We start from the raw sequence: 25,324 nt of genomic DNA on the forward strand, positions 1-25,324 counted from the left end.
AATAAAATTTGAAGCAGTATAAATACAGAAAAAATATAAAGGTGGACATAGAGTGAATAATTGTAGTTCAATTCAGTGAAAATGAAATACATACATACATATACATTGTACAAATAATAAATACATTGAAGATAATATATAAATAAATACATACTGTATATTAATTGTCATGATAAATAAAAAAATATAAATCTATATAAATATATTACACTCTGAAGAAAGACGGTCCCCGAATTATTTAAAGAGCATGTTGCTAATTTAATTTATTCCAGTAGGTCTCACTAAGGTTCACTTGAACCTCTGAGAAACATTACCACATTCCAGACCGTTCTCTCGATGGATGATTTTCTCATCTACAGACTGATAACTTAAAGGCAGTACCAAAGTGAGAGGCCCAATTAAAATGATGGACATGGGATGTTTAACAGAACTTCTCCTAAATTTTGTTCCTGTGCTTCAGAATTTTCATTTGGACAACATTTTTTCCCAAATGCAATAGTGAACATGGAAAAAAGTACAACAGAGGGATGAGCTTTTAGATGTCACAGTCTAATCTTTATATAAGAACACATGAGAAATTATTGATAGCCAGTTATGAATATATTATAGCAGTGTTTTTCAACTAGTGTAGTACACACGAGACCGAACCTGAGAAAGACAAGCTCCGCAGGTGGTCGAGACCTGTCAGAGGAGGACAGAACTACCTGGAGAAGTTGACATAAAAGCACCTCTGTGTTCCCTGTTGCAGACACAGCACTTAAAGCACTTTGGACACGTCTCGTGGTTGCTAGAATCCATCTGGTCGGGTGTGTGATCTCTGACGAGTCTCACAGGGCCAATGTGTAGTGGGCATACAAGTTGCCTCTGAGGTAGAGAGGGGTAGGCAAAGGGAATAAGCAACTGGGAGATGCACACAAAGTGCTCACTAAGTGCCGTGTCTATGAATGCTGATGTTGGAGCTCCCTTTTTACTGGTGTCTCCAGCAGTCTTGCCCCTTCGGACAGTTAAACGTGTATATGTTATAATGTTTCTGTGGTTAGTTGAAAATTGTGGTGTGCCTTGGGATGTTTTTGGTTAGAAAAAGCATGTCACCACAGAAAAAAAGATTTTGTAAACACTGTATTAATGCTATAACTGCAGCTAGAAAGTGAACAAATGAAGAAGAGACTGCCGTGTAAGCAGTTCTAATTTAAGAGTCAGTATAAGTATTGCTCCTTGCGAGTTGCTCTTATCTTGGCCAGGGGGTTGTTTTCTATCTGGTGTTCCATACTATCAGAATATGCTCATTTTTCCACAATTGAATAAACTATGCTCAGAAACATCCATCCATCCATCCATTATCCAGCCCGCTATATCCTAAATACAGGGTCACGGGGGTCTGCTGGAGCCAATCCCAGCCAACACAGGGCGCAGGGCCGGAAAAAACCCTGGGCAGTTAATCAGCCCACCACAGGACACACACACACACACACACACCAAGCACACACTAGGGACAATTTAGGATCGCCAATGCACCTAACCTGCATGTCTTTGGACTGTGGGAGGAAACCCATGCAGACACGGGGAGAACATGCTAACTCCACACAGGGAGCACCCAGAAAGTGAACCCAGGTCTCCTAACTATGAGGCGGCAGCGCTTGCTCAGAAACATGCGTTTGTAAATCCCCCTAGTGACGAATTGTAGCTTCAGTTTTTGTATCGAAAAGGTGCTGGATAGTAATGCAAAATGGCAGTAATGGCAAAATCATGGAAATATTCAGGACCTTTGCAGAAAACAGTGAAAAGCACTGAAATCCATGGGGAAGAAAGAACTGAACTAGTTTTGAATGAACTATAGTGATGTATTGGTCTTTTTGTGAGTTCATAAGGGCTAGGGAAGCACCTGCCATCTCTGCCGGACTGATTGTTGTGGTTTAAAAATGTGACCTTAGCTGTGTGGCATCAGTGCTAACCAGTGAGACCATGTGCCTGAAGCAACAAAAGACGAGACGGTACAAAAGTAAAAAAAAATAAAAATAAAAATACAACAAACGGTTACGGTTCACTTTAAGTAGTAGTTGAGGGCTACATAATGCTTGCTACCTTTAACACGTTGCACCAAATGCAGCTCACACGTGCTACTGAGCTTAGCATCGACAAAAATTTAGCGATTACCGAAATACTGAGGCAGATTATTCCAACCAGAAGGAATAATGCAATTGTTGGATTCGAGGACGTCACAATGACACGTGCAGACTCTGAAATCCTTAAGTGTAACCTGGTTAAGGGTTTACATGGCACCTTGACAAATTGGTTAACAAGCACAGAAGTCTACAGTATGTACTGTATGTATTAACCTCATATCACAGTTTCTCTAACCGGAATAAGGGTTTACATTGAATTTGTGACACCGGCATTCTGTGAATACCCAGGTTATTAAATTGTATGTAAACGCATACGTTTTAGATAACACAACTCTAAGTAGTCTCACATTCCTCCTTCTCATTTTGCACACAATGGTCAGGGGTTACATTCTGATTACTTGGTTGCTCCATTCTTAGCAATCTTGCCTCTTCCTCCAGAAGTGCAGAAAAGTGCTTAGAGTTTTCAGAGGTAATTGTGATCTCAGAGAAGTTTGGCTTGCTTCTGTCATCTGAAAAAAAAAAAGATCTGTCAACTTCAAATAATCTCAGACATCATAACTTAGAAAATCCAACAAGACATGGCAGTACTTTCAATTGTGTGTGATGTTCAAGACCAAGTCTGAAAGTGGCCAGTGTCTTTAAAAATGCATTTAAATAAAACATATCAAAGCTATGCCTCTTTTAAATTGTGTTGTAAGTTCAATTACCCAACATGAAATAAACGAGAAGCAAAGACAGCGATAGAGACAACAAGAGGAAACTGTCAGAAGGAGAAGTGAAAGCTGATAATTGTTATGCATTGAATTTATGGAACCCTAACTTGATTTTGCATTTTTGGGGCTGTAAACACATTTTAAATGCTTCACCTCAGGTTCTTATATAGTCAGGAAACATACCATCAATCAGTCACAATAATTATAAAATATGTTTTAAAATGGATTTACTTGACAACACAATATGTACATCATATTTAAAATTTGAAAAGTGTGATGGAAAACCCTATCACCACTACAAAAATAATCTACATTCCTAAATTAAATTCAAATTAATTTGTCATCGTTAAACTTGACAGTACAATTTAAAGTCTTTATTTGTTACTCTCACTGGTTTTAAAATATATGCCAAAAAACACAGCATACAGTACAAAAAAAACAGACATTACCCACTAAAAAACGAAAATGTTGGAGGATCAGACTACAGGTAGGGTGGGTCCTTTGACCCCGAGGTTTCAAGCTTGTATCACTTTTGTGGAGCACACCATATAGTCCTTGTACCAAATTCCCATTGGTATGTGACCGATGATGTCTGAAGCTACAATTATTCACTGAAACACTGAGAACCGTATGACTGCTCAAAGTTTTGTGTTATCCCCTCTGCTACCTAAAAGGGGTTGTGAAATGACCGGTCATATTTTATTCAAAGAGTCCAAAAGTGGAATAAAGCGACTGAGAGTGTGAAAACATTAAGATCTGTTATCAGACAATAAGATAAAAGCTATGATATACTGTTCTCATGCAGAGAAACTTATAATGTGTTATTAATACTGTAGGGTACTGTTGGCGTAGACCAAGGTTGGGCAAAGACGTTCCTGGAGGGCCACAGTGGCTGCAGGTTTTTGTTCCAACCCAATAATAAGCAGCCCTTATTGCTCAAGTAACACTTCTACTTCATTTTAGTTGTCTCGCTCATTAAGATTTTGAACCCTTATTGATTATTTTAGTCTTAAACAGATGTATTCTCAGTTTTTAATGGCTTTTTATTAGCAATAAGATTCAAATGACAAAAGAAAGCAGCATTTCTCCATTTAGCTTGTTTCCATTTCCACATGTGTGTATTTTTCATGCACTACTGGATTTAATTAAATACTTGGGAGGAAAGTAAAGAGAAAAAAAGTCAAAGACTGAGAATAACTCATACATTTTAGACCTTAAATCATTTGGATGATATCCTTAGAAAGGAAAAAAAAATCTAGGATATGAGAATGACTTGACATGGCAGAGTTAAATAAGCCATGAAATTGAATTATTGGCAAGGATTGTTTTCTAATTAAGCAACTGGGTTGGAGCAAAAACCTGCAGCCACTGTGGCCCTCCAGGACTGACTTTGCCCACCCGTGGCGTAGACCCTAACTCCTTGTACACTTTCCCTTTCACTTTGCTCTGTGCTTCAAGCACATTCTTTAAACTTTGTTAGGATTCTCTTAGCTCCTTAGTACTACTGTTTCCCAAACTATGATGGAAAAATATTAAACTTTCACATTGTTTCTCAAGAAAAATGCCCTTGCATGTAACAGGTATCACAAAGTTATGAATCACTGGTGGCTTATAATGAAATTGTAATGGTTGCTGTCATTGCAACAAATTACATTTTTAGAACAACACACTTAAACTTTATTTTGTAGTAGACTAGGGGCTTCGCCCCCTGCTCACTTCGCTCGCCAACCCCTATCCCCCACCTGCGCTACATGCTGTTGTGAAGAGATGGGCTGAATGCACCCCAAGGAGACGCGGTCGCTCCTCCGAAACCCTTCTTAAATGGTGATGCAATGGGAAACAAATAATAGTTGTTTTTTTTAACCTCCTCTTTGCTCAATCAGCTGCTGGATTGCTGTTGCTGCTGTGCCGTGTGATCTGCATTTCAAGCAGCTCCTTTGAATGTTTAAAAGCTTGTACAGCAGCTGTCCTTTTGTCTCACTGCCTTGTCTCTCTTCTCCCCCAGACATCCTCAAACACTATTCGATCTCTTTTTGCTGTTCCGTTATTTCACCGAGTAATATTTTGCTTTTTTTGGCGCTAATGCAGTCTTTACTCACATTTTTTGAGACTTTCGAATTTTCCTACTTCCATTTTCTCTAACCTGCTCTGCATGTGTATCACGGGACTTGCTTCCAAACGTTGTAAGTATGATGTGACTTGTCCGTTTTGTGGGACGTGAAAGTGTCTCTCTTTAAAAGATCACGTCTAGTCGCAGGAGAAAAGTCTCGTATCGTCACAAGATTTTTTTATAATAGAGAGTAAATTGCTAGACATACTAACATGTACATTTAATGCAGTGTTTAAATGACAACATGATTACTGTAAGATCAAAATTCACACAGAGAGCCTTCCTAGGCTTTTAGTGCACCTGCCTGGTTGAAACTAAGCAATCAACATGAGGTTATGTAGTGTATGTGCTTCATAGAGGTCATGGCTGCTATGATTTCTGTAAGCCACCAGATGTCACTATTTCTAAAGCTAAGAAATGTCTGTTCTTTTATTACAGCACAACCTGGAAGAAGCCACAAATGCTTCATAAAGCTTTGTTCCTCTACCACTCATTATAGGTAAATAACTACATATAACACATGTATCAGACAGAAAAAAGTGACTCAGTTATAAATGGTTGGTAAAACTGAATTTGTATTGCAGACTAGTAGAGCAGTTGTTTAGGAAATGTCTTAAGAGACTTGTGTTGAGACATGATATATTGCATGAGGTAGTCAAAATAGTTTGGAACCCCTCCTGTGGACCAGTTATGATGGTATGTAAACTGAAGATAAATTAGTTATTGTATGTCATACAATCCTGACTCAACTGAATAATAAAAAAAATTCTATGTCAGTGTCCCTTTTATAGACTACATCTCGGCATTTGACATGGTTGCACCCTCCAAGCTGACCATCAAACTACTTACTAAGGACTTAGGTCCCCCTCTGCAATTGGATTTTGGACTTAATATCTGGTGGATTCCAGCAAAAAAGGAGTGGAAGCATCTCTTGCTCAATGCTGGTCATTATCACAAGCACCCTATAGGGTAGTGTGCTTAACCTCCTATTCACCTATGACTCTGTGACCAGACACAGCTCCAGATCCATCATTAAATTTACTGATGACACCACCATCACATGTCTTATCACAGTAAATGGTTAGACAGTTACAGAGTGCCAATACAACAATTTCGCCCTTAATGTCAGCTAAATCAAGGAGCTGGTTATGGACTTGAGAAGGCCGGCCACTGCTCACATCAACTGCAGATTGGTGTAGATAGTGATAAGGACTCTAAAGTTCCTTACCCCGATGACCTGAAATGGACATCACACACCCCGGATAAAGCTCAAAAAGTCTCCCCAGAGCCTTTAATTCCTTTAACATATCTCCATCTATGCTCTACAGGTACACATTGGGGAACACTGGCTGCAATACATCCTGGCAACATGTATGTTGAGCTCAAAACTGCAAGGAACTCTGGAGGGTGGTGAATCCTGTTCAGAGAAACCATATTCATGCTCCCTGAATTGGACTAAGCAGCTTTGGGAATGTTTTGCTAGGTGCATACAATGTTCCTAGTTTAATTTTCTCATTTTCACATCGAATACATTCAGCTCTATGCAATTAAAAGGGATAACAAGGGTCAGCTGTTTTAATACTTTGGTTAGAAATAGGCCTAATTTTAACCATGGCTTTCCAGTATAAATCTAAGCAAATATGGCCCGTACCCACAAAGTAATGCTTTCTGCACAAGGGTTCTGCAGGTGCATCATACTAAGATCAATACAAACGTCTTGGAAAAACTCTGCCAAAATGGTTACAAGACTATTTTTAAGCTACAATTGAGGCTACAACTGAACCATAGCAGGCGTTAGGATTGTCCATTTTCAGAATGCAGTCAGTCCTTTTGGACAAGTGATAATTCTTCTAAAACAGTTTAAAATACTTTGCATTCATTACCTACACTGATCAGTGCCTCTGTTTCTACAAAATGACAGTATAGTGTAGTCACAGAAGGTTGTTAGGGGTAAGGATGCCTCCAGGATAGCACAGGGCATGACTAAATGTTACAGTAGGCCTCGACAAAGGCAGCCACACTGTCATCAAGCCTAATGTGAGAGCATATGGGCCACTCAGGGAGGGGTGAATCTTTCATGTGTGGATTGTGGGCCACAAGTAAAACAGACAAGACCTCTAAAATAAGACAAAGAGGTGCACTCTGGGTAGAAGCATGGGATGCTCCATCCAGATCCAGAGGCTATTCTGGTAGGATTTGGCAAAAGGTAGTAATCAGCCCAAGATAGACTACCATTTGACTCACGTGCAAACACTTTCACATTTACTAACACACATTTTCTTATTATGTAGGGGAAGAATCAGAGTGAAAAAGAAAATAGTATGCAGACAAGACATGATGTGTCAACTCCACAGTGCCCGAGTCGGGATTTGAACCAAGAACTCAGAAGTAGCCAAGCAGCAGGACAAATCACTGGAAGATGCTCCGGTAAACCTTTAAAAATCAACAAAAATGCTTACATTCCATCCTAAATCAAACCTATAACACTGGAATGTAGGCAATATTATTAAAAAAGTGAAGCAATAAGAAAGGAGTGTGGTAGGCTACTGTGTGGTGTGGTGCTGGGATATACAACAAGATGTTCAAGAGACATCACTTACAAAATTCTGTCATCTCTGTTGCGTTCCTTTCCAATTTCCTTTCTGTGGAGACATAAAAGCAAATTAACATAATAATTAATAATAATAATTAATTGAATTCACTGGTCAAAGTACTTTAAGTATAGGGTAATGAGGCACTTCAACCACCAGAAACATGTATCAGCCACCTGGATGATGCGACAGCAGTCATTTATACATCAGTACGCTCACTACACATTAGCTATTAGGTTGAGACCACACACCCCAGTTAAAGCCAAAAAGTCTCCCCAGTGCCTTTAATTCCTTTAACATATCATCATTTATACTCTACAGGCGCATGTTGGGGAACACTGGCTGCAAAACATCCTGGTAACGTGCATGTTGAGCTCTGTGTGACAGAGATAGTTAGCCAATAAGTAACCTGGATGATTAGAGGGCTAGAATTTCCAGGCGATGGTGGCCAATTTAGCCAGCAGATTGGCATCCTACTCTTTCTGAAAGATGCCCAGGGATCTTTAATGACAACAGGGAGTCAGGACCTTGGTTTTACTTTTCATTTTTACTGCACAGGGGCATTGAGATCCGCACTCAGACCACAGGGTAAGCGCTGCCTACTGACCTCACCAACACCTCTAACAGCATCAGCCCTAGCTTTTCTAGAAAGACTCCTTTTTCCAGTACTGGCTGGGCACGAAACACACAGCTTCAGGTGGATAACCTGTTCTGAAGTGCAGGTGGTATGGCTGCTGGCATAAGCTCGGGGAAACTCAGTTTTCACAATTTAGCTAATTAAAAGCTTTGCAAACAAGAAGTGTCAAAGTTAAAATTTCCAAAGTTGACACAACAATGTCAGAGTGGATTTACATGGTATTATTGAGCCTCAGGCAACTTACAACTTATTATGATGCAAGCCAAAAAATATGCATCTGACCTTTCTGCACCGGTAGCTCTTCCTCTGGGCATTCATTATTAAATCGGAAATACATTCTTTAACAATAAAACTTTATTGAGCTACAACAATTATATATGATATTTTGTATTTTTAACGGAACTCTGTTTTAGCCAGGAGTGGCAGTGACATATGCACCTTCAGCAGCTTAAACATTATTTAGACATCATGTTTTTATCTTTATAAATAGGAGAAACTTTACTATAACTTTAGGAAAGTTTAAATGCTGACCAACAATAGATTGCCCTACAAAAAATAGACACCAAGCATACTCATGTAGCTGGGCACTTCTTTCTCCAAACCAGGCAACACATTTTGGGGGAATTGATAGATAGATAGATAGATAGATAGATAGATAGATAGATAGATAGATAGATAGATAGATAGATAGATAGATAGATAGATAGATACTTTATTAATCCCAAGGGGAAATTGTTTTGACTTGTTTGAAGTGTGAGGGTGTTGTACCAAGTTAGCCATTATGAATGTAGTGAAAAGTCAAGTAAAATGACCCGTTTTACTGGCTAACTAAAAAGATTACAAAAGAGGCAGCTCAGGCCTCTTCCTGTTTAAATCTCGCCTGAAGAAGAGGCCTGAGTTGCCTCAAAAGTTTGTAATATTGTAATCTTTTTAGTTAGCCAATAAAACGGGTCATTTTGCTTGACTTCTCACTTGACTTGTTTGAGAATTGAGACTTGGTGCCATGCCCACCTGCCAAGTTGTTCTGCCTGCCTAAGGAAATGTGATCCCTGATGGAGGATTGCAGGAATTGTGGGGTAGAGGAGTCCTTTCATCGGATTGGCTGGCCCAGCCCTGGCCAAATGGGGGAGGCAGCTTGATGGCTGAGGTCTCCAGGACTCTGACTGTGTCTGCCATGTACAACTCCTTTTCTACAATCCGTCTGTAGTTCTGCAACTAGTTAATGGGCAGATACTGCTGTTTTTCTTTATGTTTATTGGTTTTTGAACGTTTCTGAACAAATCCAAATTATATTATAGTATATCATCTATTGTTAAATTCTGCTCCATACTTGTAATATTTTTATTTTATACTGTATTGAGGATTTGTTCTGTTCTGTGTATTGTATTGTATTGTATTGACCCCCTTCTTTTTGACACCCACTGCACGACCAACCTACCTGGAAAGGTCTCTCTTTTTGAACTGCCTTTCCGGAGGTTTCTTCGATTTTTTCCCTACAAGGGTTTTTTTTTTGGGAGTTTTTCCTTGTCTTCTTCGAGAGTCAAGGCTGTGGTGCTGTCAAAAGGCAGGGCCTGTTAAAACCCATTGCGGCACTTCTTGTGTGATTTTGGGCTATACAATAATAAATTGTATTGTATTGGGGTGGCACGGTGGCGCAGTGGGTGGCGCTGCTGCCTCGCATGGATGTATTGTAATTTAAAGTCATGCTGAGCTGCTTATTTGGAAGGAGTTGGAAAGGGAATTAGGATAAAAATCTATGTAGAGGGCAAGAAAGGCCAGGGTCAAGGAGTGGTGAGACAGATGGCAACAAAAAAGGAGTGGTGTGGTGTACATCTCCACCAGATTGAAAGCTAGAGAGGCAACAGGATCCTTATGTTTTTTTTTTTTTTTACTTTTCATGCAAGTTCTTCTTCTCTTTATGAAATAAAACCACCAACCTTAAGATTCTTTGGCTTCTGTGGCATTATATCAGGTGTGGAATCTTAAATTACACTGTGTACTTTGTTTGTACAGCAAAAAGGGACTTAAAGAAAAAATGTGTCAATACATTCTCAGTTTACAGGGGCAGATTTAAAAATCTTATGTTTTAAAAACTTACTTTTTATGTGTTTTGATAAGAAAGAACACACCAGGAGTAAAATCACCACCGAAAGCACAGCCAAGGATATCAATAAAGTTACATTCCAATGACTGGATTGATCTGTTAGAAAGACAATAATAATAATCATACATTTTATTTATTTGTAGGCACCTTTCTAAACACTCAAGGACACCGAACAATAGATAAAACACACATTATAAGCAAAACTAAAATACAAAAATTAAAATCAGACAGAGCAATTGTAATCAAAGAGAAAAAGGTACACATTACAAAGTGAATTTCTTCTACAAATGTCCTTAAATGTACTAAATTGCACAGTTACTGTTGAGTTTGTAGCTACTGGCCTCTGTAAAATGTAATTTGGTCACTGTCCACCTCTAACCTTCTTCTCTTTTAATAAAAATAAAATCCAACTATGAATTTATGAGAAGGAAAAATAGCTGCAAACTTTAAAAAGGTTACTTTGTGAGCAGTGCATGAATATGTACGAATAAATCAATGAAGATCCCATAAGATCTTTACCATTTAAATGCTGGAAGATGAGGAATTGCATGGTCACATAGAAATGACAGTAACATTTACTTACCACTAACACATAAATATATTAGATATTTTTATATTCCACTCTTTCCATATATTTTGCATCTTTTTTTACCATTCTGTATATAAACTCGGGCTGTTTGTTCTGTGTGAAGATCCAAGGAGATCAGCTGTCACAGAAATGATGATCGATGATGCCATGGTCTGATTTACTGAAATCACAACCCAGCCAATTCTTGTGGTTGATGTGAACATTAACTCGAGCTCCTGTCCTGTACCTGCATGCTTTTACGTATTGTGCTGCTGAAGCATGATTGGTTAATTTGATATCTGCATTGATAATTAGGTGTACAGGTGATCCTGATAATTTGCTCAGTGAGATTGTAATGGAGGGATGGTTACATGTAGTAAGCAAAAGCAAAGTAACAGAATAAAACACAAAATACTTCCTAGAGGGCAACACAGTGGCAGTGCTGCTGCCTCGCAGTTAGGAGACCCGGGTTCTCTTCCTGGGTCCTCCCTGCATGGAGTTTGCCCAGTGTCTGCGTGGGTTTACTCCCACAGTCCAAAGACATGCAGGTTAGGTGCTTTGGTGATCCTAAATTGCCGTGTGTGTGTCCTGCCCAGGATTTGTTCCTGCCTTGCTCACTGTGTTAAGATATAGCAGGTTGGAAAATGACTGACTGGCTACTTCCTAGCTGACAAAGGGGCTCTAGGTCAGGGGTGTCAAACTCCAACCCTGGTGGGCCGCAATGGCTGCAGTTTTTCATTCTAACCATCTTCTTCATTAGTGATCTGTTTCTGCTGCTAATTAACTTTTTTTGCTTTAATTTTAATTACCTTGATTCAGGTCCCTTAGTTGTTTCTTTTTCCTTAATTAGCAACCAATCAATAATGAGACACAAAACAAGCTACCACACGACCAGCTCATCTGTGCCCATCACACAATATCTGAAATTAAAGAAAGGTGGAGGTCTCAGGGAGGTTGACCTCTCAGGTCCCCAAAACATTTTGACGATGCTGTTAGAAAAAACAGAAAATCTATAGTTTTGGAAATGTGTGCTGTGGAAGAACGAGAGCAGCAACAAGCCATGGAATTACATAACGAGTGTAATTAACAGCAAGAATTGGCTTCTCATTAAGACACTGGTTGGAGTGAAATTGGTTGGCATTTGAAGCCCCAATTTATCTGGTCAACTGCTGGCTCGTTTCACATCTCATTTCTGTTTGGCTGTCATTTAATGAAGAAAAGAATTAATTCAGAGGACTGAATCTTTAAAAATGGGGCTATTAAAATGAAGGGAAAAAGAAGTTAATTAGCAGTGAAAACTGATTAGGATTTAAGGGTTAGAACGAAAACCTGCAGCCACTGCGGCCCTCGAAGCCTGGAGTTCAACACCCTTGCTCTAGGTGCACAATTAGGTTAATATTATTATTACTTTTTATTTTAGAAGATGTCTTTATTCAAAATAAGTGCTCAAAATAAGACAGTCTTTACTCAAAACTAGCCATGTGCGCCCAACTACATTGCGCGTGTTAAAGTTGTCTGTGAAGGGCTCCCTGTTTAAACGCGGCTGCCAGTCGTGAACTGGGCCCTTCATCACATACCATTATGATTTTTTATAAGGGAAACAAAATTGCAAAAGAAAACCCTTGGACATTGATTCAATAGGAACGGCCTACTCGGAATCACTGTCCGAATAGTAATCATGTGGTGGTGTAGGAGCATTTCTGCTTCTGTCCGTTCACAGTCCATCTTGTTTTCACGACGTTATCGTTTCCTCTCACGATGTCTTCTCAACCTTTGTGGTTGCTTTGTGGCAATCTAAAGAGTAAGGTAATATACACGGAGCAATGGTTATAAAAGGGGGACACATAGGTATCCAGGCTTTTTAAAGCATAAATAGGGATCACTTCACTGACATGTGAGCAAGCCACGGTACAACTGTGAGACGTGCAGCACTCGCCGCTCTAGCGTAACAATAATAATTTCCGGAACGTGCTGTTACATTGTCATTCATTTTACCCACTGTCTTTCTTTCATTCATATGTTACGTAGGCACGTACCTTTTATCTTCGGCAATCTCATTCTCTAACCAGGCCTCAGGAGCTAACTAGCGTAACACTGTCCACCACCCCTTTCGTTATTCCGGCACATTATTGACATCCGTGAGTAACAACAACGTACTAAACTGGAAGGTGGTCTACGCATGAGTGGAATTCGTGGACAAACAAAGATCAAGATCTAAATGAAGATCTCTTTAGTTAATTTAAAGCACAACAATTTGTTTAGTTTGAATGTCTGTGTTTTGAGGTGTGACTGGCGTACTACAGTCTTCAGTAGTATAAGCCTGGAGGAGATTCTTAATGCAATGCCTATGTTTTAGCTGTCTCTCTACTGCCATCTAGTACTTCTTCTTCTAATTCAATCGCAGACAAGATCAAGATCCAAAGGAAGATTATATATAGAGATAATGCTAATTATATGTATTGAATCAGACAGAGAGGTTGGCCTTCATTATAATTCTAGCAAAACATGCTTCATAACTTTTACTGTTTCTCTAACTCAGACCTCAATAGCTCTTTACCAGTACTGTACACCTCATAAACACTTGTTTTAAAAAGCAACTTGTCTATAATGGTTACATTTATTCAGTCAAGGGCGCTGCACACAGACAGTCCAAGGATTCAACTTAATCCCTATCTAGGCTGCGTTTTATGTGGAAGGTATATGCTTTCTTTTATGTGCAGGTTTGCCATGAAAAATTCCATACACAGTCGAAAACAACATTCATTACAGACCCTGAATTGGCCCAGTCCAGCGGAAAGACTTTTTATTCACACCTGCTTTCTACCTTGCACTTATTATCGGGACAAACCTCTGTTCCTTGAAACCCATAACTAGAATACATTGCTTCAAGAGGTGCTTATTTTTGTTAATAATTTAATGAAAATGTTAATAATAATAACTTATATTTATAGAGCACTTTCTCACTACTGAAAAACGCTCCAGTGCGAGCCACTTCAACCACCACTAATGTGTAGCATCCACCTGAATGATGCAGCGGCAGCCATTTTTGCACCAGTATGCTTGACACACATTTAATAATAATAATTCTTTGCATTTATATAGCACGTTTCTCATTACTCAAAGCACTCAGCAATTGCAGGTTAAGGGCCCAACAGAGCAGAGTCTCTATTGGCATTTACGGGATTTGAACCAACAGCCTTCCGAATACGGGTGCAGATCTCTAGCCTCAGAGCCACCACTCTGCCACGCTTAGCTGTTAGGTAGCCACTGCAGTGATATTTCAGTTCTGATACAAATTGTACTTTTAGTTTTTATTTTATTTTTCAGTTTTCAGTGGAGTCAACAATTTTTATTTTTATTTAGTTCTGTGTTTAAAATCTTAGTTTTTATTTTATATAGTTTCTGGCCTTTTTGCATAATATTAGTAAAATTTTGTTTTTTTTTCTGTTCATAATGCCACTTAATGCAGCTTGACTATCAATGATCAAACAAATTAAGTGGCCTAATGAGTACAGTCAGCAAGATCAACTTTTTCAACCCAAGAGACCAGTCTGTGCAAGCACATTACTGTTAAGTTTTAAACAAGCACGCATTTCGAGAGATTTTTTCATGTTGCAATGACGTCTGTTGCACAGATAACCACACAGTGAAAATATTCGGTCAACGAGCGAATGCAGGTACCAGCAGACTGTATGTTGACGATTTCTGCTGCCAGTACTGAAGTGCAGTCCTGGTGCCAGAGAAGTGCCGGACTTCCACTAAGTTCTAATCCAGCTGGTCCTGCACTGAAACTCCGAGACTCTTGTTCTTCTTCTACCACGGCATTATCATCTTAATTAAAGTATTTACTCGCATTACTTTCTCGCTTTCTACCCGCAAACATCTGTGCAAAACTCACCATCGTTAACCACATGTGCTTACTGCTTCAACCCAATGAACCAAATATGCTCAACAAACAAATAACTATTGACTATTATAAGCCCTAGGTACAAGATCACCACATAGCAAACAGCGCAACGTAACTGAATTCTCAGGGCGACCTACAAACAACCCTTCTGCACGACTGAATCGGATTGAACGAAAATGCTAGTGCTGGTTTTTTTCATTTTTACTCAATTTTCATTCTCATTTTAGTTCGTTTACAAATCACTCATTTTTATATTTATTTAGTTTTAGTTTCTCTGTTTGCCTTAATTTCAGTTCTTGTGCTTGTAAAACGAAAAACAATATTTTTAGTTCTAGTTCTCGTTTTCATTATGAAAATACCACTGGTAGCCAGTGACAGATAGGGGGCGATTAGGGGGCCAGAATGACGAGGCCGTGGTGGGCAATTTAGCCGAACATTGGGATGCTATTTAAGAAAGTGATCTTTAATGACCTCAGAGAGTCAGGACCTCGGTTTTACGTCTTACAGCACAGTGGCACAGGGCATTGGGATCCACATTCAGGCCATAGGGTAAATGTCCCATGCTGGCCACAACAAGACCTCTTCCAGCAGCAACACACGCTTTTTCTAGATGGTCTCCTATCCAAATACTGGCTGGGCCTGAATATGCTTAGCTTCAGGTGGATGACCTCTTCTGAAGTTCATGTGCTATGTTTGTTTATTGAAATAAAATAGAATAAAATAAATAGAACTGAGCGAAAAAAACAAACATTAAACTAAAATTAGAACCATATACTCCAAAATTAATTCAGATAAAATTAAAAATGGGTGGAGACAAAAAAATCGGTTGTTTCTATTTTTTTTTTTTTTTACATAATTCAATTACCAGTAGCGGACTGTCAATTGAGTTACTTTAGAAGTAAGAAGCTGCCTTGGCTAATCTGCACAACAGCGAATCCCATAATAGAAATGACAGGGTTTTGAAGGACAGTCTTACAGCAAAGAAAGATAATGAGGAAACTACTGTCTGATACAAATGAGCGTATGCGGAACTCACTTAAAGGGATAGAACTTGAAAAACTGAAAAGCACACACTTTTTTTCCACTAAGATGTCTTCCTCCCCCACACTATGCGACTCTTCAATTCCACCCGGGGTAGTAAATGCTAACATTACTCTAAGTTATTGTCTGCTTTTACATGCTTTTTTATTACTTTTTAATTTAATATTGTTTTTTTTTTGTATCAGTATACTGCTGCTGGATTATGTGAATTTCCCCTTGGGATTAATAAAGTATCTATTTATCTATTGTCAAGGATGCCAGGGGCGATGACCTGGCCGGGATGCCTTGAGGGACCGGAAGTGGGTGTGCGCTCATCTGGGATCACGTGGGGGCTGCCACCCTGGTTGCTTTGGGGGCCACGGGTTGGGGGCTTGGAAGCCCAACCCTGTAGGGGCCCGTGGTCACCGCCAGGGGGCGCCCGGTGCCTTGGGAGCCCTGGACCTCAGCACTTCCACCACACCAGGAAGTGCTGGGGGGGAAGAGGAGCAAGAACACCCGGAGGACTTCCGGCTACACAGTTGGTGCATCTGCCACACGGGGGTGTGTCGGCGGAAGCTCCTCAGGTAGCACCTGGAGCCCATCCGGGCATGGATAAAAGGGGCCGCATCCCTCCAGTCGATAGCAAGAGTTGGGTGGAAGTGGACGGAGCTCGGAGGAGAGGAGTGGAGGCGGTCTGAGGACTGAGCGAGGCATTGTTGTGGGGCCAGGACTTTAAGGGGTGATTGGTGCTCTGGCACTGGGTAATGCACTTTACTAATATTGTAAATAAACACGTGTGTGGTGAAACAACATGTCTGCCTGTCTGTGTCCGGGCTGTACCCCAATCTACTATCTAACTATCTATCTATCTGTCAAAAATGAAGACAGACAATTAAAAGCCTATTTCTTGCCTTGAGTTGGAAAGTTGATATGTTCCACGAGTGGTGTCTCAAAGTCTTCTAATTCAGCCTTACATACAAATTCTACTTCTTTTTCTTGTCCTGTGGACGGTGTCTGGATTTCCACTGTAGTCTCACACTCCTTCTTTTCCTTGCAGAAGTTTTCACTCAAACGTTCGTTGCCTTTATTCCAGCTTACAGTGACTTTGGAAAACTGGCACCCAAGCAGCTTACACGTTGCATTCACTATCGTGCCCTTCCACAGAGTTTTTGGTGACCAATTAAAAACTGGATCTGTGGAGGAAGAAAGCAAAGAGGCATCTGAGGTCAATGAAGCTCTTTCAGGTGGAAATGATATTTATTTAGGATCAGAGACTTGTATTTACAACATAGAAACTGTCTATTTAACACTCAGGGCAGCACAGTGATAGCACTGCTGCCTCATAGTAAGGAGACTGAGGTTCACATCCCGGGTCCTCCCTACGTGTAGTTTGTATGTTTTCCCCATGTCCACATGAGCTTCCTCCAGGTACTCTGGTTTCCTTTCACAATGCAAAGAGATGCAGGTTAGTTGGATTGGTGATACTAAATTGACCCTAGTGTGTGGTTTGGTGTTCACCCTGTGATGGACTGGCTCCCTGTCCAGGGTTTGTTGCAAGCAGGTCAGAAAATGACTGACTGACTGACGGTTTAACACTCACTAACAGACACACTGCCATCTTGAGGCAGCTTACCGCAAAGTAGGCATTGCAGTCTCCAGCTCCCTTATGTGCAACACAGTGTTAACAATCAAATACAAAGGAATTTTAGCAACAATCTCCATTGATACTATGAATAAACACAAGGGAGTGTGTTTGTTTCACATTTACTGTTTGCTTTCTTTCAAATAAGGCATATCATTAAATCAAAGCAGAAAAAAGTTTTAAAAAATTAAATAAAACTCTTTTCTGTAAACTGTAGTACTAGATTTTGCTGAATTAAATTTTAAATGGAAATAAGAATTCACAAAAAATCTAACAATTCAAAACAAAACTTTTTTTATATGATTATGAAGTACAGCAGTGGTGTAGCTAGGAGCGGGTGGAGAAGGCGGCATTATTGGCCAAAAGGCTCAGTACAATTTGTGTGTAAGCAGCAGGGTTCGGAAAAATATCACTTATGAATGAAAAAAGTCACATGCTCTGATTTTTATCCACAAAAGCTTTATAAATAATTTGCAGACTGTCCTTTTATGTGACGGCATCAGACCCAGCAGTTGAAATTTATGAGGCAATAACATAAATAAACCTAAACATTACACCGATAATAATATCTGGAAGATAAATAACTCATTTACAATTTATAATTTCGTTTTGTTATCAATCTAAATGCGTTCTTGCTCTGTGCTGAAAACATCCCCACCTATCACTTGTACACTACACTGGTTCTGGTTTTCGCAGCGTAATTATATTAAACTAATAATCAGAACACAGCTTATTAGTGTGTCTATATTACGTTGTTGTCTAGTTGATGCTTATAAATAATGATATGTGAAAAATTATTGTAGTTCCTCTATATATGAATAAATCTATGCAATTTTCTCTATACGTCATTTTAATTTTCTATTTAAATAAGTTAACATATTCAGATATGTTGGAGGGTGGCAAATTGAAGCACCCCCCAAAGCGGCACGAACTCGAACTACGCCACTGATGTACAGTAAGTGCGTGTGTGTGTGAAGGTTTTGAGGCGGGAACATGGGGGATTTCAAAGCATTTATCACTTTCCCCCCATTATAGTGTATAGGGTGGTCCAGATTTAATTATGCAATTTTAATTACGCTATAACGTATTAAGTTTATTACATAGAAAATCACCTGAAAAATTCCGGACCATCGAGAAGTGTGTGAAGTGACGACATGAAGAATCGTCTTCATACCAAACTGGAATCGTCACCACATAAATCAAAGAAATCCAGATGATCTGGATCTGCATAATTAGATCTGGACCACCCTGTACATCTCCACATAGCTGTGATTCAGTGTCACCATGGTCCTAGTGTAAGCATTTTTGGGAAATCGGTGGATGAGTTAAGAAAATAGATGGAAGGGTCAATGAGTTAGGTACAGGGCTTGATTGATCTTTAAGCAAAATAAGCACGTGCTTAGGGCATCAAGGGGGTGAGGGATCATGGCAGAAATTTTCCATTGCCGAATTTAATGTGGACCATATGGTGCAAAACTGCAAATGGTGCAGCTGAACCAGCTTGCACAAAAGGGGTTTACCAGATTAAATGAAAATATCACATGCACATATAGGTAAGAAAAATACTAATAAAATAGTAATAATAAAGGTTAATGATATATATATATATATATACATTTTGGGAATACAAACAAAATTAGAATCTGGTAATTGCCCCACATGCCTCCTCCGAGGCACACGTGTCCGTTCTCATCTTGGTAATGTCTGAGAGCAAGTGCAGCTCATATATTTGAGGGCACCAAATTCTTTTAACTGCTTAGGGCCTCTAAAGGTCTTAATCTGACCCTGTTTAGGTAGGAATAGATGATAATCATTTTGGGATTGCAAGAACTTTATTAATAAAAGCAAGCTGCGGTCTGCCATGTTTAGAAGTTTGAGCTCAGATGGATTGCAATGACCCGTTAATTAACTAACATTGAGACATCACTTACAGCAGATCTCGAGAGTTATATTCTTCTGCTCTTGTGGTGCATACTTCACCCGGCAGTAGACGGGCACCTTAATGTCCTCGCTGGTAGGGGTGTAGTTGTACTGGATCACTGAGCTGAAGGTACCATTTTGATGGTGGTAAATCAGTGGTGGTCTCTGAGCAGGAAGCGGATCAGAGTCTCTCATCCACTCCATAGATATGTTTCCTGGGTAGAAATCTTCTGCTCGGCACTCCAGTACACTTGTCTGATTTATTACAAGCATGGAATGCTTCACGGAAAGCTGAGGAGCCACTGGAAAAGAGAAATAGCTGTAAGAATTCAAGAGTCATGTTGTTTAAGTGCTGTGTTCCCAGTCTCCTTCTCCTTGATGGAAAGACTTTGTCCACACAGACACAAATACTGCAATTACTGGAACAATTCAAACCAATGACAGAGCATGAGAGGAAGTGGCTTTAGATTTTTATTTTGTTTTTGTTTGTAGGAGATATTTAAAGTGTAGCCACAAATGAACAAAAATTAGTTTTGTGTATGGGGGCAAGTAATTTACTTAAATTTTTTTTGATAAAGGCCTGTGGTTGTAAAACATATTTTTATTCAATTTGAAATTAGTAATAAAAGGTTTTTTTTGCTAAAGTAAAATTTTGGGAATTGAAGTGCGTGTGCAATACAACATGCATAAGGCACAAACATTTTGACTTGTGGAAAAATTAAACACCACGGTTTATAAAATAGGAATAAAACAAAACTGAAGCCTACAGCAGCTTACTGTCAGAACTCCCAAGAAATTGTTCTAATGTGTTATTACACAATAATGTTTTAGCTATTTTGCAATAATTATTGTGTTGTACGCATACATGTACAATCAATGAGCACAAAGAACTGAACAGACGATATTGGTATATATTGAATTTAATCAGGTTAAAGCTTATTAAATTTAGTAAGGCCTGTGTTTGTAGCATGGGGTCTGGTCCGGGAATCAGACCAAGAAGCCTCTGCTGTGTTTCAATGGACTCTTTCATTTATAACAATCAACGCACACAAACTGTTGTGCTTTGCTGGTGTTGCCTTAATTCTTACTAAGTAACCAGAATTAAAGATGTCACCAAAGGACAGTAAAACAACTGAATACCTGGACATCACAGGCAACCAAAACCTGAAACAAAAGTCAAAAGGTTCCCAAAAGCAAAAGGACGACTCGGAGAATCAGGTAAGCAAAAAGGATTTCAGAATAAAGGTTTTAGAAACCCATAGGGTAGAAAGCAAATGGAGACCCTATAATCCCATTGAGTCAAAAGCAACGTGCCATGGCCTCTGAGGACACAGTCCTAACAACGCAGAAGTGATGAGGGTACAAGATCACTCACTAAGAAACAAGTACAACAGTGAAAATGGTCTAACTATATTGTGGAATCAAAAAATATACACAAAAATTTTAAAAACTGACATCATAAATGGACTCCTTGGGTCAGGAAACCCCCAGAACGAGTGCCATTATATGGTATAAAGCACTGGGGAAGACACACAAAATAAAAATAATAACTAATCGGAATTCCCAACACAAACACACCAATAATTCACCTGGAGCTCCTGAAGATTTGAGCTGCTGCATATCTCAAAACGTTTTACATAGACAATGGGGGAAACGCTTCAACCACCACCGATGTGCAGCACCCACTTGGATGATGTGACGGAAGCCATTCTTCTACCATTACTCACACCGCACTTTAGCTATTAGGTGGTGAAGGAGCGACAGAGGTAGTAAAGCCAGTGAGGGACAGAGAAGAATTAGGGGGCCAGAATGGACAAGGTCATAACGGGCAATGCAACCAGGACAACAAAACACCCGGCTCTTTTCGAAGGAAGCCCAGGGATCTTTGATGACCAGACAGAGTCAGGACCTCAGTTTTGCATCTCATCCAAAGGATGGCACACTTTTTATAGCACAGTGTACCTGTTCACACAAAGGTCACAGAGTAAGCGCCCCTGCTAGCCTCACCCACACCTCTTCCAGCAGCAACCCAAGCTTTTCCTGGTTGGTTTCCCAAATTCTTGCTGGGCTTAAACATGATTAGCTTCAGGGGGATGGCCACTTCTGAAGTACAGGAGGTAGATTAGGAGGTAACCTAATCTACACCTCTTTGTGATTTCAGGGAAAAAAACTCACACACAAACAAATGGAGTTAAGTGCAAATGCTACCAGAGAATGCCCTGTTCAGGATTTAAACTGGGAACTGTGCAGCTGCGAAACAGCTATAATGACCATCACACCACTAAGCCACCACACACCAATACCATACGTCTCAAAATTACAAAATAAAATTCTGAACACATAAGAACAGAAATGGACGTCTTCCCTTACCTCTGACTTTAAGGCGTATTTTTCCCGACGCCATACTTGGAGCCTCTATGACTTCACATTCATAGTTCCCTTCATCACTGATGGCAACGTCTTTGAGGATCAGTGATGCATTTCCTCTGTGTAGCTCACTTTCCAACAGTACCACTCTGCTGGTTTTGGTTTTCACTTCATTATCCTTGTATTGTGCCAGCTCCAGATCATTGTGCCTCCAGTTCACCATTACAAAGTTAAGGCCATTCCTGCTCTTTGCCACAGTGAAGTAACAGGGTAGAAAAACATTGGTGTGAAGAAATGTGCTCACCTCTGATTGTGGGATACTGAATTCAAACTTGGCTACTGCAGCTAAAATAAAGACAAAAAACACAGAACATATGACTTATTAAAATAACTGTAGGTCATTCCAGAGTCTGGGCGCTATACAGCTGAAGGCCCTGCTGTCACCCATGGAGTGTATATTAGTGTGGACACAACAAGATGGCCAGAATCAGAGGACCTTAGTGGGCGGACAGGCACATAGTGATGCAGAAGGTCACTGATGTAGTTTGGCGTGTGGTCGTTTAAGGCTTTGTAGGTTATTAGTAGGATTTTATATTTGATTTTGTAAGACACAGGGAGCCAGTGAAGATGGAGCAGGATGGGTGTGATGTGCTCACTGCTGCTAGTTTGAGTAAGGACTCTTGCAGCTGAGTTTTGAATAAGCTATAGTCATGAGGGCTCTTTGCCAGTTGGCTGCTCCTCATCCACCCGGCCATTCATTAGTCTCTACCGTTTACTTTGGGGGGCTGATGTACACACACCTTATCAGACAGACTCCTTTCTTCATTCCTTCTATTTTTAACACCATAAGCAGAAAAGGGTAGGGAGGGTTCTTCTGTGTTTCCTGATTCACATAATCATCCTACCACAACAGCAGTTTGCCAATGTTTTTTTGCTGCTTTAATTTGTTCTTTTTTATTTTTATTGTCTATCCATCAATCCCTCCATCTTCCAAACCCACGTTATCCTGAACAGGGCCGGAGGGCAGCTGGTGGCCTATTCCTTTTAGTGTATAACAACACCTGAATTGAGTAACAGTCCATCACAGGGTGAGCAGAGAAACACAAACACACACACACGGACTAATTTACATTCCCCAGGCTACTTTATTCTGCAAGACTGTGGGAGGAAGTACGATCACATGGAGAACATGCAGGTCCAATGACGTAAAACTCAGCTGCCTTATTCTGCCTTTTAAATTTGTAGTTTTTGTCAGCACATTTTTAGCTTTGATGGTTTAGAACTATTGATAAATCTGGTGTAATCAAAACAAGCCAACAGCCTATTTTGATACCTGATTTGAAACAATCCTAAATCCAGGACACATAAGCAAATTGCAAGCCAAGGAACAGTTCAGCTTTATTATTATTATTATTATTATTATTATTAATAATAATAATATTATGATAATACACGTCGCTGTGCAGACAACACAGCATTAAAAGTTCAAATTGTTCCCATGTTAACTGGGGTTGACAAGCGAGTAGGAATACTAGAAAGAGGAAGAGTTTTCAAATATATGAAAAGAAATAAATAATCATACTACACTTTAATGCAAAGTACACTAATTTAGAAAATATTTTACGTAACTGATGTTGGATTACGGAGATGCTAAATCGAAATTGATTCTACAGTGCCTTTACGGAAGAATATTTCGGAAAAAAATTAAATACAAGAAAAAAGTACCGTAAAATGTGATAATAAAGAAAAGGAGCGTTGAATTTGAACGCAAAGAAATAAACGTGTCACGGAATATGCTTTTGGTTGCTTATTTATTTATTTATTTATTTGTGTATTTAAATGTTGTCCAAACAACAGGAAATTCGCACGGTTTAAATGTGAATTGTGAAACTGTCACTTTCGCTCATCAAAGCCGAGGGGGCGGGCTCTAGCGAGTGCTGTGTTTTGATTGGTGAATCGTCGGTACCCCGCATTTAAAGATCGGCCAGGCTACATAAACATTAACACTTAAGATGTCGCTTCGTAATGATGATTCTTGCAGTTTATGAAGGTAACGCAGCCTCATAGAAATTCTTGGCGACTTTTTCTTGTACTTTTTATCCACGTGCACAGTCAAAACATTGAGCATGCCCGTAAGTCATATTTCACATTACTGTACTTTTATTTTCAAACCAACATGTATAAAGATTAGAAACTCACCGCCTATCGCCTTTTTAAGAATAAAAACAATACTCAGCGTGTAAAATACCTTACATTTTTTCATTACGATAAGTGCGCACTTTAAAGGAGTAACTTTTCAAAAAGTTCAAGGGGCGTATCGCAGTTGTTTACATGACATGAATCATTTTACTACTTTTCAAAACGCATTTTTTAATAATATCTAGGCACTGATAATACACATTTTTTCACATTTTAGGTTCACGTGAGTGAAGCTGCAACCCAAAACTTATATAGCAAATAATTTTACTCACTATTGCGCTTTATTGAAATCATCGCTATTTGTTTTTTCACATTAACGGAGTACTCATATTATTTTGTAATACATGTACTTGAACAAAGTTTATGTTTGACGGCTGTGTTGTGATGTGGTTTTAATATCACGTCGTGGTCTCGCAGTGTACTAATATCCAGTGCCTGTGATGCAATTTGCACCACAGCTCAATGGCCATCAGGTGACCGCACTGACTACAGCGTTCACCCAGGCAGGCGCACCGGGTTAAGGAGGATCTTTTATCTCTTACATGCATCTTTGGGAGACATCGATGTCATTTTCCAAATCATATAGCAAAATTAGTTACAAACATATTTGATGTACCCGATTTGTTTATGCATGACGCGTGCCTGCTATTAATACAAACTGGTTCATTAAAATAGAGTTAAAGACAACCACGACCAGAAACAGAACCAAAACAAAAAAGTAGACATACACAGAAGTGTGAATATTTTATGAACGTCAGTGCGTCGTCTGGCCGTACGATTTACTTTTAAAAACCGAAGCAACTCTTTCATATGCAAAACTGAAGCAAAGTTTTAACAAACTATGTAAAGCACATACAATAACTAAACTTCCGAAAAATCCCAAAACACGAAAAAAGCATCGGTCTTATTATAAATATTCATACCTGGCAGCAGAAACATAACAAACAACTTCAGAACCTTCACCATTTTTGACGTGAAAAAGAATGAAAAGCGAACGCGTGTTGATTGTGCAGTCCTAACTCATAATCTGCACACTCTTTTGAAGCCTTTTCTGTGAGGTGAAGACGCGCTCTGGGAAGTCCCGACTTTTTTTTTTTTTTTTTTCACGTGACAGTGCAGTTCACAGCTCAGTTTGCAAACGAAATGTAAGCGTTTGTCGGTGTAGCCTTTTTTAATGTGACTATGAGGGTGTTTTTGATAATTCTGTGATTTTTGACAACTTCATTGGACTATTTTATACTTAGCTATCAAGAATGTCCCGAGCTATGGCTGTAGATTAAGACCCCGATGAACTCGAGGTGGGAAATTTCCAAAAGCCCCTTCTCACCTTACCAGCACCACACACCCGCTAAGTAAACCACACATTATGATTATCAAATATGTCAACAATAAATCTGATGCAGGAATTGATGTGTGTGTGTGT

The 25,324-nt window shown here is 39.5% G+C and overlaps 1 protein-coding gene across 1 annotated transcript; it reads right to left on the reverse strand.

Annotated features, from left to right (window-relative positions):
• Positions 1-1,560: 1,560 nt before the first annotated feature.
• LOC120536675 (tyrosine-protein phosphatase non-receptor type substrate 1-like) lies at positions 1,561-24,933 on the reverse strand. Its single transcript, XM_039765108.1, has 7 exons — positions 24,825-24,933; positions 21,706-22,047; positions 19,347-19,637; positions 16,685-16,966; positions 10,273-10,374; positions 7,547-7,588; positions 1,561-2,632 (listed from the first exon to the last, which is right to left on the reverse strand). Exons 1-7 carry the CDS (start codon positions 24,865-24,867, stop codon positions 2,457-2,459), a joined length of 1,278 nt encoding a protein of 425 aa, XP_039621042.1. The 5' UTR covers positions 24,868-24,933; the 3' UTR covers positions 1,561-2,456.
• Positions 24,934-25,324: the final 391 nt, after the last annotated feature.

Source organism: Polypterus senegalus, chromosome 10, assembly GCF_016835505.1.
Source record: "Polypterus senegalus isolate Bchr_013 chromosome 10, ASM1683550v1, whole genome shotgun sequence".
NCBI classification, from domain to species: Eukaryota; Metazoa; Chordata; class Cladistia; order Polypteriformes; family Polypteridae; genus Polypterus; species Polypterus senegalus.

Coding starts and splice junctions, on each gene's coding strand:
- LOC120536675 (XM_039765108.1), bottom strand. CDS start 24,867: ATGGTGAAGGTTCTGAAGTTGTTTGTTATGTTTCTGCTGCCAG. Junction 19,638..21,705: donor AATACGCCTTAAAGTCAGAG/GTAAGGGAAGAC, acceptor TCTCTTTTCCAG/TGGCTCCTCAGCTTTCCGTG. Junction 2,633..7,546: donor AACAGAGATGACAGAATTTT/GTAAGTGATGTC, acceptor TTTTTTTTTCAG/ATGACAGAAGCAAGCCAAAC.